This window comes from Trachinotus anak, unplaced genomic scaffold (assembly GCF_046630095.1).
Source record: "Trachinotus anak isolate AG129_WGS33_773 ecotype Australia unplaced genomic scaffold, CSIRO_AGI_Tana_v1 ptg000002l, whole genome shotgun sequence".
NCBI classification, from domain to species: domain Eukaryota; kingdom Metazoa; phylum Chordata; class Actinopteri; order Carangiformes; family Carangidae; genus Trachinotus; species Trachinotus anak.
The window spans coordinates 4,668,765-4,683,712 of NW_027273853.1; the positions used below are offsets into that span (position 1 = coordinate 4,668,765).

The window sequence follows — 14,948 nt, forward strand, 5'->3', positions numbered from 1 at the left end:
CATGATTTTACCTTGAACAGCTGAGACTTGGTCCTCCGGGGGGACACGGTGAAGGGGATGTCCACCACTGACCGGTCACCCACCGGCCTGACTGTCACGCGTCCAGCTGGCGTATGTGGCCTCCGTGTGGGTGACAGGGTTCGGCTGGTGCCAGGTGGGGGCCCTGGTGGAGGGATGTCTGCAGATGACGGTGGCACCGACACGCAGCGAGGAGGCCCCTCGGACCTGGGGGCTGAGGAGGAGGGAGGCACAGTGGATGGCGGGCGGGGGCCGAAGGGATACTCCGGGGCCGGGGTGTAGAGCGGCGCTGTGGGGCTGCCGTGACGGAACTGGTGACGCTGCTGCCACTCGTACAGCTGCCACACGGTGTTGGACCCGGGGCCGCCCTGCTCCGGGGTGAGGCGGAAGTGGCTCAGGCGGTCCTGGGCGTACTTGTACTCACCGAGTCGTGCAGGAGGGGGACTCTGCCGAGGAGTCTTAGGCAGGGTTTGGTATGCGTCCACGGAGGTGAACTTGTGCTGGGTTGGTGGCGTGCGACGTGGGAGGGTGTTCTCTCTGGATGGTGGGCTGTTGAGCGGGAACATCAGGACTCGTTAGGATGTTTTATACCCAATAACCTGACCATATATATTTAATTAAAGCTTTTCTGCTTTAATTAAATACAAGACTGTGTGACAGTGACCTACAGTGACCTAAAGTGACCTACCCTTTGTGTTCAGCCTTCTGCACTTGAACCCACTGCTCCACTTGCTCCAGAGCGCTTCTCCTCCGCACCTGCTTGTGTGTGTCAGCAGGGGGCACCGCCGGGGCCCTCTGGTACGTCCCCGCCGCAATCCCATTGGGCTCCAGAATGGGGCTGGGCGTGGAGACTAGGCCGTTCCGTGTGCAGCCGCTGGAGGGCAGCGTTGAGGCGGCTCGCGATGGCGCACGGGACGGCACCCTGGAGACAGGCGCAGAGGCCGACACGTGGTCCGACTGTGGGACGGCAGTGGCTGTGGGGTTGGAGGGGAGGGAGGCGTGCGTGTCCATTTCCAAGCTGGTACTTCCTATTGGGTGCTCCAACATGGTGGTGGCGGGAGAGTCTTTGTGGAAGCTGCAGCGCTCCTCTGTGTCGCGGCGTATGGGCTCCAGGAGAACCTCGTGGATGATTGGTCTGGTGGCGTCAGAGTCTGAAGTCTTGGTCCTGTGGTGGTTCATGTGGTTCGTCTGCGGGACCGCCTGCTGCTGCAACATGCTCAGCTTCTCTAACTTGTCAGACGGTCTGTGGAGAGTACACAGAGTTTTCTTTCTTGTCAATATTGTGAGACTTATGTTCCTGAGAGACGCAGAAAATAATTAACCACAGCAGTTACCCCGTCAGCTCAAACTTCTCAAAAGATTTCAGTGGCTTTTATTTCAATAAGCACCAGTTCTGTTTCATTTGATCACTGCCCTGATTTCCCATGGACAGCATGTTCCACCATTTCAAGGGTCTTTGTTCTAATGTGCTGAACTGAATTTACACCAGAGGACTGTCACTTGAAAGGGAAACTTTTAGCCTCATTCCCAACTTTAAGGACAGAGTTACACACACCTCACAGGCCATCTTAAATCAAAGCCTTGTAACCACAGCTAGATTCTAAAAGGCATTAATGAAATTCTGTGTGACAACAAGCACAAGAAATAGTCAGGTCTCTGAAATTCAATGAAGCACACAACAAATTTGACTTTTAAAAAATGAATACAACAGCCTCAGGTGACAGCATGCTGGCTGCCAGCAGCTGGGATCTGAAGATGGTCAATATACATGTAAATAAGCACCAAAGTGACTCATCTGTCCACATCAGATTGTGTTAAATGGGTCAAACAAGACAGGATCTCTCAGTTTTATTGTAGTGGGCAGCTTGCAATGCAAATGCATTCAAACAAATGCATTTACAAGGAGCGCGACATGCCAACAAATAGTAAGATTACTGTTGTAGTTTCTTCAGACAAGAAAACAAGGGGTGAAAGAGATTTAAAAAGCCCCCCCTACTGTCATTCACTAACTGCTCGTGTGGTCTTGAGGGATTTCCCCCCTGCAAAAAACACAAAATGAAAACGAAGCGGTGCCGAGCTGTCAACATGCGAGGCTGCCAGCGAGTGACGGGACGCATTTGATCTGTGCCCCCTCCCCTCATCAACACATGAATAATACATCGAGGAAGCCACTGCTCGTTCAAAAGCAGCATTTCACAGCATCAGAGTGTACTCTTTGAAAAGCAGGCGAGAGCACACAAACACAAACACACACACACACACACACACACACACACACACACACACACTCACACACACTCACACACACACTCACTACACTCGTATGCTGTAACATGGGACAGACGGAGATGTGTTAAAGCTGTAAACAGCAGAGTGGGATGTTTTCCAGGAATCAGTGTCATCTATAGTGACATATGAGACAATCAGAGGGCGACACTTTCCAGAAGCCATGTGTTTATAGGATTTAACAACTGTAACATTTACAGTATCATAGACGGTGTCTTGTCACACGATCACTCAGCACAGATGGTGTTTTATGGACTGAGAGGATGACGGTTCAGGTTGCAAGTATTTATAAACAATATAGTGTAAAACAGCTGCTGTGAGGAAACCTGAACCACTGATCAGGGATTATGAGTGAAGAGATATGCGTTTAATTTCAAATAAACAAATAAATATCAATAAATCAAGCAAATAAACAAATAAATTAACTCTTCCAAAACCGCAGGGGATATAAAAATGAACTAACATTGTATAACAACAGTTAAACTGTTCACAAACTGGAGAGTAACTGAATTTAATGAAGTGAAAAGCGAAGAGTAAAAAAAAATAAAATTTTGAGAAGAACATCCCCATTGTTTATACTGGAAATAATACCTGATCACCAGTTTACTACAGAGCAGTGTTATATATTGAACGTCCTGCTGATGGTTGCCAAAAAAATAATTACTATCAACTGGATGAAGCCCAACCCTCCCACAATCCTTCAGTGGTTAGAAAAAGGCAGACGTGTCTATATGAGGGAACACATGACTGCTCAGCTACAGCTGCAGTTACCCGCTTTCAGAAGAAGATGGGCCCCAGTTATTGATTAACTTAGTCAGGAATTCTCCTCACTCTATGTGAGGGTATTTGTGTGTATCCATGTGAGGATATATCTATATATATATGTATGTATGCTCATGTTTGTGAACATGTGGCTGTATATGCACCTGTGTACATATCCAAATAGACACATTTGTACGAATGTCCTACTCCTGGAAGGTGATACAAGGTGATAGGTGTATATACTTGAGGTGAAGCCCAATCTTAAGGTGGCTCGGTTCTGTAATGTTAACTGCCTACTATTGTTTGAAAAGGGCAATAATGTTAAAAAAAACAAAAACAACTTTATTTTTAAGAAAATGTCACATTTTAGTTGAATGTAAAAGATTGATTGACTGATTGATGAACAGGTGCTCTCTGGGAAGTGTAGTACCACAACAACCACAGCACTGTACAGTGCAGTGGGCTTTGCACCAAAGAAGAACTGATGGCAGATTTGATGATTAAGGTTTTAGATAAGACGAGTCATGTATCAGAGACATTAATCAACTTTATATAACTTTATAGCTTCGTACCTCAATAAAAAATACAAAAAAATCATAAAGTATCATTTTATGGAATAAATGCATTAAACTACTAGCAACAAACACAAGGGGGGGCTCATGGTGTGAGGTTGATGCTTTGTCAGTAATGGGCCCAATCCACATGTCCACCCACACGGACTCACAGACTTTGAGGTGCATTCCCTCTAAGTCCACGAGGGCTTAGGGTTGTCCCACTGTGAAACCATCAGGGGCATGAGGACTCTCTAACACACATTTTGAGTTCGCACACTTTCCGTAAGTCTGCATTTCTGCAGACTTTGCCTGAGGGAATTACCCAAAGTTCATAGTGATCTGACATTGAACACAGGGCTACGGTGGGGAAGGTAAATAACTGCCATAAATCAGAAAAAGAATAAGATAGAAGAAGACAGTTAACAAACAAAGCATGAAAGGAACAAAGATATGTCACAAAGTGCTGTCCCATTCCTCCTCATACCATTTTAAGCACTCATTCACTTACAAGGTGCCGTCAATTAAGTCTGTGAGGGCTCAGGGTTTAGGGTTTAGGAGGAACTTTGGGATTGAGCCATGGACCCATGAACTTCTTTCTTTGGAGCAATGAATGCTTGTTGGGTATGTCTTCAGTAAGATATACTGTGTGTGTGTGTGTGTGTGTGTGTGTGTGTGTGTGTGTGGCCCTACCTGAGGAGTGCATCAGCGTGGTTCTGCATCAGTGTGGCGTGGTTCATGGCCCTCAGCCAGGTGTTCATGTCCTCCTGGGTGTCCGCGCTGAAGTAATACGTCCGCATCCCAGTGTGCTCCGCCTGTGAGCCAATCACAGAGCTCTGCTTGTAAATGTACGAGCGCATACCAGTGTGGCTAGCCTATAGGAAGAGAGAGGAGGCCGGGTCAGTGTGGCAGTCACAGAGAAAGAGAGGTGGAGACATCAGCTGCAATGTTGTTAGATGAGCTGCAGCTCGGGTCAAAGAGACAGGGAGACATCATGCCATCCAACAAGGGAAACAACATCAAGGGCCACAGAAGCATCAGACCAGCACAGAGAAGGAAACCACACAAGAAATACAGAGACAAAAATGCCAGCCAGTAACGACCAACAAAGCCACGACTTTTGACCAATGAGAGGAAAGATACTTCAGTACAATGGAGATTAGGAAATACGAAAACCAGAAAAATCCCAAGTTGCAAGTGTCCTCACAAACCTGTTTCCTCCTGCTATTACAGCAGAGAAACCTACTCAGAAGGACAGATAACAGTTTACAAACAAACGATGATCTTATTATAGACTTTAATTTATACTTGCTATACTTTTCTTTAACAGTAGAGGTCAGTATAAAAGTGTATTTAGCAAAATAAGGGACTAACATGAATCACTATGGTCTGGAAAGTAGTTTCGAAGAGGAAGTCTGCTTGGCTTCCACGCCACGACAAGGTAATTGTACTCTGTGATTTAAGTGCCGAGCTCATGACAAGGCATATTCAAACTTAAGATGGATATTTCTTTGTATTCACAGTAAAAAGGCTATTAGTTAGGTGATCTAACACACTGTCGCTGGGGCGTGACAGTCAAGAGCACAGCTGCACCAATTCATCACTAGGGAAAGACACAGTGTGAAGAACAGAGAAAGTATCACACTGTGCCATACTGAGCAGATGTTGCAGAATGAGACCCGGACTCTGTGATACTTACAGGTTTAATAATATGAACTGTCGTCAGTGCAGCAGTGGAAGAAACTGTGTTTCCTGTGTGTCAAGTTTCTCACATGTGATCTGGTCTTATTGGCCGATGTTTAACACTCTGTTGTACATTAGTGTTACTGTTTTTTTTTTTTTTGCTGTAAAGCTGCACTTATCAATTTTTTCAACATTCACAACAGCTCAAATGACGTGGTTGAATTTGAAAGGGGTTGCTTTACTGACAAACCTACAGAGAATTCTCCTTTGACAGAGCGTTTTAGTGTCTTTTAGCTCATTGTTTTTGGTTTTCTGGATTGCAAACACTCAGCAGTCTCATTTCCAGCCACAGCAGCCAGCTGTTTTCAACAAAACAGAATAAGTTCATTGTACGCTACCTGCCAAGCATCAAACTGGCAAATTAGTGACTAGCTGATGAACATAGTGGAGCATTTATCAGCTGAACAGCTGGAAAATTCCCTCAGGAGTCAGCGATGACCATAACAGAGATAAAAGGAGAGTAAGTATTTGGAGTTACTTTCATCATGTGGCCGGAAACACAACTCAAACTGAGTGTTAATGTTGCTCTGTGTCTAGTAAATAACCAACTGTTTGCGAATATGTTCATTATAACAACTTTATAAGGTGATAATATATGTATAGTGAGCATATTAGCGAACAGTTGATTGTGTCGTGGCCAGAAAATGAATTGATAGAGCTCTAATTTTTTTTTTTTCCACTGCCTATTTTTGCTCATCAGTGGTTTCCTACATTTCACTTTCACTTTGCACCAGAGGACACATGAGAAGCAGTTACATTCAGTTACATCGCAGTAATAGTAACGACAGTACAGTAACTGCAGGAAAGGAGGGGAGGTTTTTTTTACAGCTGAAACTGCTCCTTTTTAAAAAACAGCAAGTTTCTGGCTCCACTGCATTTTAATCCACCGAGGCCACAATCAGTGGAGAAGTTTCTCGTACTATAGATTTCTGCCTCAAAGTGTGTTGAACTCTGCGAGTCCAGAGGAAAGCCTTGAGAGGCTGAAACCAAGACGTTTACTGTTTGATAATTCACACGGTCAGAAAAATATTCCTCCTACTGGGCTCCTTCTTAGCTGAGCTGAAAATATCTAAACATGAGGTCACTGGTATTAGAACTGGTTAGCTATCCGCAGGCATGAGAAAACACACCATCAAACTACAGAACTGGCCAAGAAATTCAAGGAACAGTACATCTCTTATAGCTGTTTTTTTTTTTTGTCCTTGATAAAGATTTCCTTGCAAAGCAGCAGCTCTATAAATACCCTGCTTCCCCTGCTCTTCCTTCCCTCCCTCCCTCCTTCCTTCCTTCCTTCAGTATTTCCGTGGCTGGGATTGGAAGACAAATGAGAGAGCCCACTCAACAACAGATGCATGCAAATGAAAAGTAATTAAATACTAAATCTTCTCTCCCCTAATTCACTCACTGAATAATGGATGCAGGATAATAAGTGTTGTGGTGGGATCCACCGCGGCTGCGACACAATAACGTCTCTGAGATTTCTTGATTTGGTTTATATAGTGATGAAATGGATGTGACACCTCAGTTTCTTTCCTGCAACGTGATGGTATCCAGAGACACACCACACCCACTTATGTAGTTTAATGTACACACTGAACAAGTTCGTGAATAATACAAAGCCAGACTGCCACCCCTGCTGTTCTATCCCTGTTACTGTAAACTCTGAATAAACCCCGGCACACAGACACAGACACGCACACAAACAAACATCCCTCCCAGGTTTCCCTTGGTGCAGTAACTCACATTCTCTCTGAAGACACTGCTGTCTGGCTGCTGAAACAAGCTGCTACTGAGAACTAATGAAATGACTTAAAATGTAATTTTCTCACTCTCGAGTTCGCACTTGACACTGATTCTGATACATATTTTAAGCTCTGGGGGTTGATTGCACCTCCTGCTTGATTAGACCAGGTCTGGATAACCTTGCTGGCTCTGGCTCCTTCTTGGTGCTCAGTTGTAGTGAGGAGGAGATGAATGATTGCACTGAGAAACTTTTGCTTATTCTGAGGCTGCTCATGTCCTTTATGGTTTAAGGAGGTTATTCTGATGTGCTGATCATGGACTGTATATGAAGATGGACATAGTCTACGTGACATCCCCAATAGGTGTCTGAAGAAACAGGTCCGAAGCGGTGGGCTGTGTATTCATCTACCTCACATGCAACAGTTCACTGAAAAACTAATACTTTCAATTAGCAAACTGTAGGTGGTGGTTTTACACCACATTACATCCCTGGACTCATTCGAAACAATGACTGCTCATCTGTTAGTGCCTATTGTTTCAGTTCAGACGTCACATTAAACGTCACCATCAAACCATACCAGTGTATCCAGCCGGCTACAGGGTGTGCTGCCCCATGATGTCCTGTCAGTTAACCTCAGCCACAGAACTAGCTGTAATCAAGTATGGTAGATCAGTAAATATGATGACGTTAGATGATGACATGATCTCCAGCCCTGTATTTAACAGCAGCCTGAAAACACTCAGTTCAGTCTGAATACAGACAACAGGCCATACTAAGTCTGTCTGACTGTCTGTCTTAGCACTTGACCAGTACAAGTGATTTTGATTCTGATCCCATCGTCTTGAAGTTTAAATCAGGTGGAGAAATGTTTGGTTAAAACAAAAGTCTGCAGACTCAACGTTACTCAGAGGGAAACCACAGATGTGACCCATCCACAGGGCTCAGTCAGCCTGTCGCTGTCAGGCATGGAGATGTGTTTAGGTACATCAGAGGACAGGAAACAGGCAGGGAAACTATTTAGCAGCCACTCATGTTAAAAATGACTGGTAGCCGTGTCCAAAAACACCCTAAAAATCTGGAGGAATCAGCATCCTCAGGAAGCAGCTGTCAAAACACGCTGGCTCACTCACCGTCAGCGCTCTGACAGACGGCCTCTTAGAGCTACAGTGGGATAGGCTGCCTGATGAGAGACAGAGGACCGCGCCGACAGTCAGATGTTTAGGCACGTGCGGAGATACTGGCATGCATGTGCACTGAACACACACGCAGTGCAGTAATATGTTGAATAAAGTGAATTCAAAGCCTAATCTGACTCACAGAATCTTTTACCAAAGCCTAAACCTTACCTCTAATCTTACCCCCAACTCCAAATCCTCCTCCCATGGAGTTTGTAGTGAGGCATGAACAGAAAAATGGCTTCATTTCTCAGATGATCAGACCACACACACATTCAAAAGCCCTGTCGGTTTCAATCTCAAATCACCAGCCTCACATTCACCTTATTTTAGCTACATCAGAATACACTGACATACACATAATAGCAACAAAAATGCCACACACACACACACCACTGGCAGTCTGAAACAACATCAGGAGCCGCTGCCTGTCTTCAGCAGGAACGCTGAGCGGGTCATTCAGCTGAGAGCATGACCGACACACCTACACTCTGGATCTGTGCACAGCTCGGCTTTGTGTTGCCTCTGTGGGAGCTGGTGGCAGTTTTAAGGCTGTTTCTGATCATTTATTTTCTCCACTACATTGTTTAATCATGCGTCATAGAAAAAAAAAAAAAACATTCCTCACCATTTCTTTCTACCCTCTCTTTCACAGCGACTAGACCTCATCACTTCCTTCCTCTCCACCTCTCTTTTTTTCCTATCTCTTCCTCTCTTTATTTGCTATTTTCCAGGTCTAATCACTTCCTTCCCCTTCTGCGCTCTCTCCCCTCCGGCCTCTCTTTTCTTCTTCAAACTAGAAAATATCACTCATGACTTGCACTCAGAAGGGCTTACAATAGTGTCGGCTCTTTTCCTGTGGACAGCCCCTGACAAACACACACACACACACACACATTCTTTGTCCAGGCACTATTTAAAGAGCCATTGTGCTCATAAAGATAAGCCCCGGCAGCCAGAGCACCACAAAGCTCCTGATAAGGTACGTTGTCCTAAACTCAACTGTAAAAATTGAATTTACACTCCAACAAAAAAAAAAAAAAGCATGTGGGTGTCTCATTTTAAAATTGTGCCTGCTTTAAAAAAAACATTGAGAGCCATTACTGAATCTATTCTTACTGTTTTTGGAAAGAAAAATCCTGTCAGGAAGCTGAACTCTAAAAGGTCTCTCCACTTCAAAGTCTCCAAAAGCAGCAGCTGAGTGACCTTGTGGTTGCATAGTGAAAGATATCCCACAGCTTTTCAACATTATTTTTTTTTTACTCTTCAATTCTGGAACAGTAGGGTGAGGTGATGTGAGCTCCAAATGACAAAGTTTTTCTCTACGTCATCAGAAAACTGCATGCTGGTACAGTAGATGGGCCAGATGGAGGAGACAGCGAGAGCGGCACATAGATGAACGATAAGCCCAAAACCAGATAAGCTGAATAAAAAGATTCGTATTGCGATAACGAGGATGGGAAGAGAGAGAGAGAGAAGGAGGAAGAGGGGGATAAAGACAGGAGGGCGAATTAATAAGACAGAGAACACTGAAAGAAAAAAAAACAAAAAAACAACACAACCACATCAGCCAACAGGACACGCTGTTCTCAGGACATGCATCAAAAACCAACACAGACATATACCAGGCAGCTGTATATTCTGTCATGTTTGGACCCAAAAAGCCACACCAACGGCAGACAACAAGGATATATAAAGTTTACATCTGGCAAAGAGAGAGCGTGGAGTACCTATTTATGGGAGCACTGTCACTGGACGACGCGACACACTCACAGGGAGGGAGTGAAGTCCCAGTCGGGCAGCCAACCAATGGGAACAAGAGAGGGAAGAGGATTCGGTGAATAGTGGACAGGGGGGATTGAGAGAGAGAGAGAGAGAGAGAGAGAGAGAGAGAGAGGGAGAGGGTGGGAGAGCGTCGAAGCCTGGAGGTGTGATTTGTAGGGTCGTGATGTCTTTGGGTCGATTTGGTGCAGCATTCACACACTCAAACACCAATCAGATACCCACCGTCAGCTCACATGGGGGGCTAACTGTGGTCCTGCAGCTGTGGGTTACAGACCTGGGCCGAGCAGCATTTTCAACCACGACTAATAAAAGTTTTTATTCTGCTTTGAGAACCAGACAGGAGGAGTTTACTGCAGCAGGCCACTTACTACACTGTCCGCCCAGATATTGCTCTCAAGATAAAGACTGAGCAGAGCCCGGATTTTAATTTCAGCTTCGTTTAAGGTTTTTGGTTTTTTTTTTTCAGAATTTAAGAGCATCCAGAATCACTGACGAGTGTAGCAACCACACCCTGCGGTGATGTCATGTTGTACCAACCACACCCTGGAGTCTCTGCAGCAAGATAGGAAGATTTTAAGCTGCTCTGAATTTACTTTTTAAACGTCCTGTATTTTACACTTTTCTGATGTTTTATTTGAAGTGTTGATCTCCATCAGAAGATATATTTGTGGTTCTAAGAGCCAAAAACCATCTCAGTGTAGTTTTACATCTCCTCTCTCAGGCTTCTCTCTGGAGCTTGAACATGAAAAGGCTGACTGTTCTCTGAATGATCAAATACAGTAAACACTCAGAGAAACTAAATCCTGTAAGGTTGGATGGTGGGTCCAGGTGGGCGGGGCTTGGAGCATGGCTAAGGGCGCTGACTGCGACTCATCACAAAGTTCCAGAAGTCCTGACGGCTGGTTTTAAGGCTCAGTTTCTGAATACAGGCTGTGTGCATTTCTCTGTGGACTGAGGCTTTGATACTTTCACAGTATTAATATAGAACCTAGACCTGCTTTATAATCAAAAAACACATGGACATCTACCTTTATACTGTATGGTAAAAAGCCAAATAAATTATTTTATTCAGAAATATTTCCTTTATAATTATATAACCCAGAAAAGCATCAAGTGTTTGGCCTTTTTTCATTATAAATTACATAAACAATAATCAAAACTGTTGAATAATTTTCTCTTGGCAGACAAATCACATAATTTTTGCAGCTGCAAACATGTATACATTAGGTTTACAACAGGATCTGATAGTTTGACTTATATCATAGCCAGGAAGCTACAGTCCGCCACCAAGGTTCTAACCATGTTTAGTGACTTTTAAGGGCCCACTGCATGTTTGTAGCAGACAAAGATGAAGATCAGACACTAACAATCATTTGGAGAAAGCTGAGAGTTGTAAGAACACAAGGGAAGGGAAGATGAGGGTGTTCACTCTTGTTTCACACACACAGAGTTGTGTTTTACGTCCTTTCTCACAGTCTGGTTTAACACACATGGAAGTGGAAACAATATATGTCAGACAACAGCATTGTTGGAAGAACAACATCAGACTGAGCAAGGTGCATAACAATGGCAGGAGAAACTGATGGTCACAGGCCACTGACGGGTACTTTGCACACAGTGTGCACCCTCAGGCCTGGATGAAAAAAAAAACAATACACAAATACAAAAACAAGTCTAAATCCCACAAGTTGAAGCCTCAGAGTCTTTCTGAAGCAGAACTCTTACAGTGACCCAGTTGTGTATGTGAAGGAAGAAGGCAAACTAAATCACTGACACAACATCAGGCATTTCCCTCTGACAAACATATCTTTTATATAATCACATCAACGTGGTTAATGTGATTATTTTAGGATTATAATAGCCTTATCCTTGCCTAAAATGGTTGTAAAAAGTTCAATAAATTGGGTTTAATTGGGGTTTATCTACAATTAAAAACCTGGATTACTTCTGCTGAGGCCAGCATACAGATGTGGATGTGAACCAGACATTTACCAGCCACTGAGCAGAGAAATGTAATAATATATTTAAGGTTGCTCATGTCAGCTGAGAAACACTGGATGCAGATGTATTAGAATTCAATACAGCTGCCATTTTTATGCACCGAGTCCACTGAAGAAAGCCAGCTTGTCCAGTTTGAAGTGACTGAATGGACAATATTCATATTTTAATAATCAGACACTGAAGCCAATCTTCTTCTCCAAAGACCGATCAGAGGTGAGAAGGAGTGAGATGGTGGGGGATAAATCAGGGAGCATGGCTGCTCCGCTGCAAACATTCAACTGGTCCCAAGACTGTCTCATTAACAACTAGGCAATGTCAGCATGTGACTTCATGGAGTAAACCAGGTTAAAAGTTAAAGCGAGCTTACTGACTCACTGACAATGAAAAGCAAATGTCTGTGTTTGTGGAACGTGAAATACATTCATGTGGAAAGTTTAAACCAAAGAGACCAGAGGAGACTTGTGCCTCAGGGGATGGAGAGGCTTCATTCCAGAGGAGATTGTCTGTCTCAATAAAGAGACTGACAGACATTCAGTGGTAAACAGACATCACTGCAACAGGTGGTGAGAGCTGCACAAAGCTGAGTGAGTGGGTGGGTGGGTGGGTGGGTGGACAGTCAAGGTTATGATGGTGGGACGATGTTGGTTTTAACTGTCTTTCCAAACAAAAATCTTTTTACATTTGCTTCTTTAATTTTGCCATAATTTCCACATCATGTAAGTGACAATTAAAAAACACAATTATACATTTTAATGAGCAGGAAAAACATTTTTTTTAAAACTTATATAGTCTGAATATTTTGACATTCTTTCAGCTTATGACCTTAAGACATGTTGTCACTGCTGCTGTGAGCTCAAGTTATAAAAGGCTCTCAGAAACAAGTGTGTTAACCTCCAGATAAACAAAAACACTATGTGAAGTTACATAGCTCATAAACCATGTTTGACAAACTATATCTCTAGGGGAAATGGCCACGTGCCTGCAAACCTGCCTGTCATCATACAACAGGTGTTACAGTAGCACTCTGCAGTAAAGCGCCAACAGATTTTAGCTGGAAAGGAATGTGTATTACTTCTAATGAACTTCTCTGTCATTAACCACACAAACCACTTGGTAGAAACTGATTAAAAGTGCTTAGCAGGAGGGGTTCACATTTTTAGCATATTTGCCTGAAGTGGGAATAAAACCTTTAACTCTTGATAGTGTCTGTGAATTATTTAGAATATTTTTCAAGTCTCTTCAAGTTGGAATTACTAAGTCATGATGCCTCCTTCATGTTCAGCAGTGTCAACAGCATCAAATCAACTCTGAAGGGTGCTGAACAGCCTTGCATTCATTGCATCAATTTCACTTGAGGACTGCTGTTGATCACACTGAATACTGATGTTTTACTCACATTAGCTTTCACAGCACTTTGAGATACATTTGAATGATCTCCCTTGAAATCTTGAAAAAGATTTCAAAGACATGGTTTTGTTTGAAACCAAAATAATAATAATAACCCCCTCTTTGTGCTACATTTCTTCATTTCATAAGGAATTGTTCTTTGTGTCCAAAGCCAGCAAATATAGCTGGGCCACACACACACACACACACACACACACACACACACACACACACTACACCAAGAAAAATACCGTTAGTGAATTAAATTCAACAACATGAAACAGCATAGAGGAGTCTGCAGAACAAAGAGAGCCATACCTTGAAGGCATACTTGCGACTGATGTGGTCCTCGGGTCCCACCGGTGAAATGATATAGCTGGGCAGAGGAATACTGCCTAAGACCGACTCCTCTCTGCTGTCTGGATAGAGAGAGAGAGAGAGAGAGAATGGGGGAGAGAAAGAGAGGGAGGGAGTAGATTATCAGGGTGAGAAAAGGAGGAGAGGAGATATGGAGGAAAGGAAGGAGCAAGTGAATAAATATCACTCATCACCCACTAATTTCATCACTGCCTGCCACCACTATCATAACACTCACATACACACTCACATGCTCACATGCCGTCATTCATACCACGGTGCAGTGCCAAGCAGTAAATGACTACGCTGGTATCCCGGTGTCACAGAGCTGAAGCCGGCCCGCTGCAGCTGGCAGCCGGCCACCATTCCTGCGTCCGTCCAGTTTACATGCTGAAAACACATCTGTCCTTATATACTAGTGAGGACTCAACTTTTCCTTTAAACAGCCCTTTGAAGAAGAAACAAAGACATCCCTCACACTCAAGGTGTAAAACTCAAATTTATCCTCACAAAGATAAAAGTATGAACACAATCCTGTGCCATCAGCTCCTCTCTCTTAATTAGTTCACACATCTATAAATAAAGATGTACCAAGTATCCATCTGCACATACACCCTAGAATGTGTATGTGCAAGCATGTGTGTGTGTCTATGCAATGATTACCACGTCGTAAAATGTTGTAATGGTATGAAAATATGTATGTGTGTGTGTGGGTGTTTGGCTGAGAGGTGATAAGGCGGCACTGTGGATTAAAGGGGTAATTGGTTAAAAATAATTCAAGGACCTTTGGAGGAGACATTCCCTAAATGGTGGGAGAGACAAGTGACGTCTTTTTTATCTGCTTCGCCCCGTCTGTCTCACACACACAAACACTGAGCAGACCAGACCGACACAAGTGGAGTCAGATTACATCCAAACAACACAAGAACCTGTCACTTTACCCATGATGCAAGGTGAGACATGTCCAGGATTTTAGAAATTGTGAGGTTATGAGTCTAATTGTGGGATCTTTAAACTCTTGTTTCATCTGACCATCAGTCCAAAACCCAAAGAGGTTACTGTCACATATGGCAAAGAAACACTCAGAAGACCTCACATCTGAGAAGTTGAAATCAAAGGATATGTGGCATTTGTGCTTGA

At 43.7% G+C, this 14,948-nt stretch overlaps 1 protein-coding gene across 15 annotated transcripts in view; it reads right to left on the reverse strand.

Moving 5' to 3' along the window:
• Positions 1-14,948, reverse strand: part of plekha7a (pleckstrin homology domain containing, family A member 7a) — a 153,728-nt gene that overhangs the window by 21,308 nt on the left and 117,472 nt on the right. For 12 of the 15 annotated variants that reach the window (XM_071491647.1, XM_071491657.1, XM_071491681.1 and 9 more), the window contains 4 exons: positions 13,770-13,870; positions 4,311-4,492; positions 707-1,261; positions 12-567 (listed from right to left, as the gene is read on the reverse strand). In XM_071491647.1, the coding sequence (XP_071347748.1) occupies positions 12-567; positions 707-1,261; positions 4,311-4,492; positions 13,770-13,870 (1,394 nt within the window). The remainder of the gene's footprint in view (positions 1-11; positions 568-706; positions 1,262-4,310; positions 4,493-13,769; positions 13,871-14,948) is intronic. The other 3 variants (XM_071491690.1, XM_071491608.1, XM_071491602.1) reach the window with 1 other exon arrangement.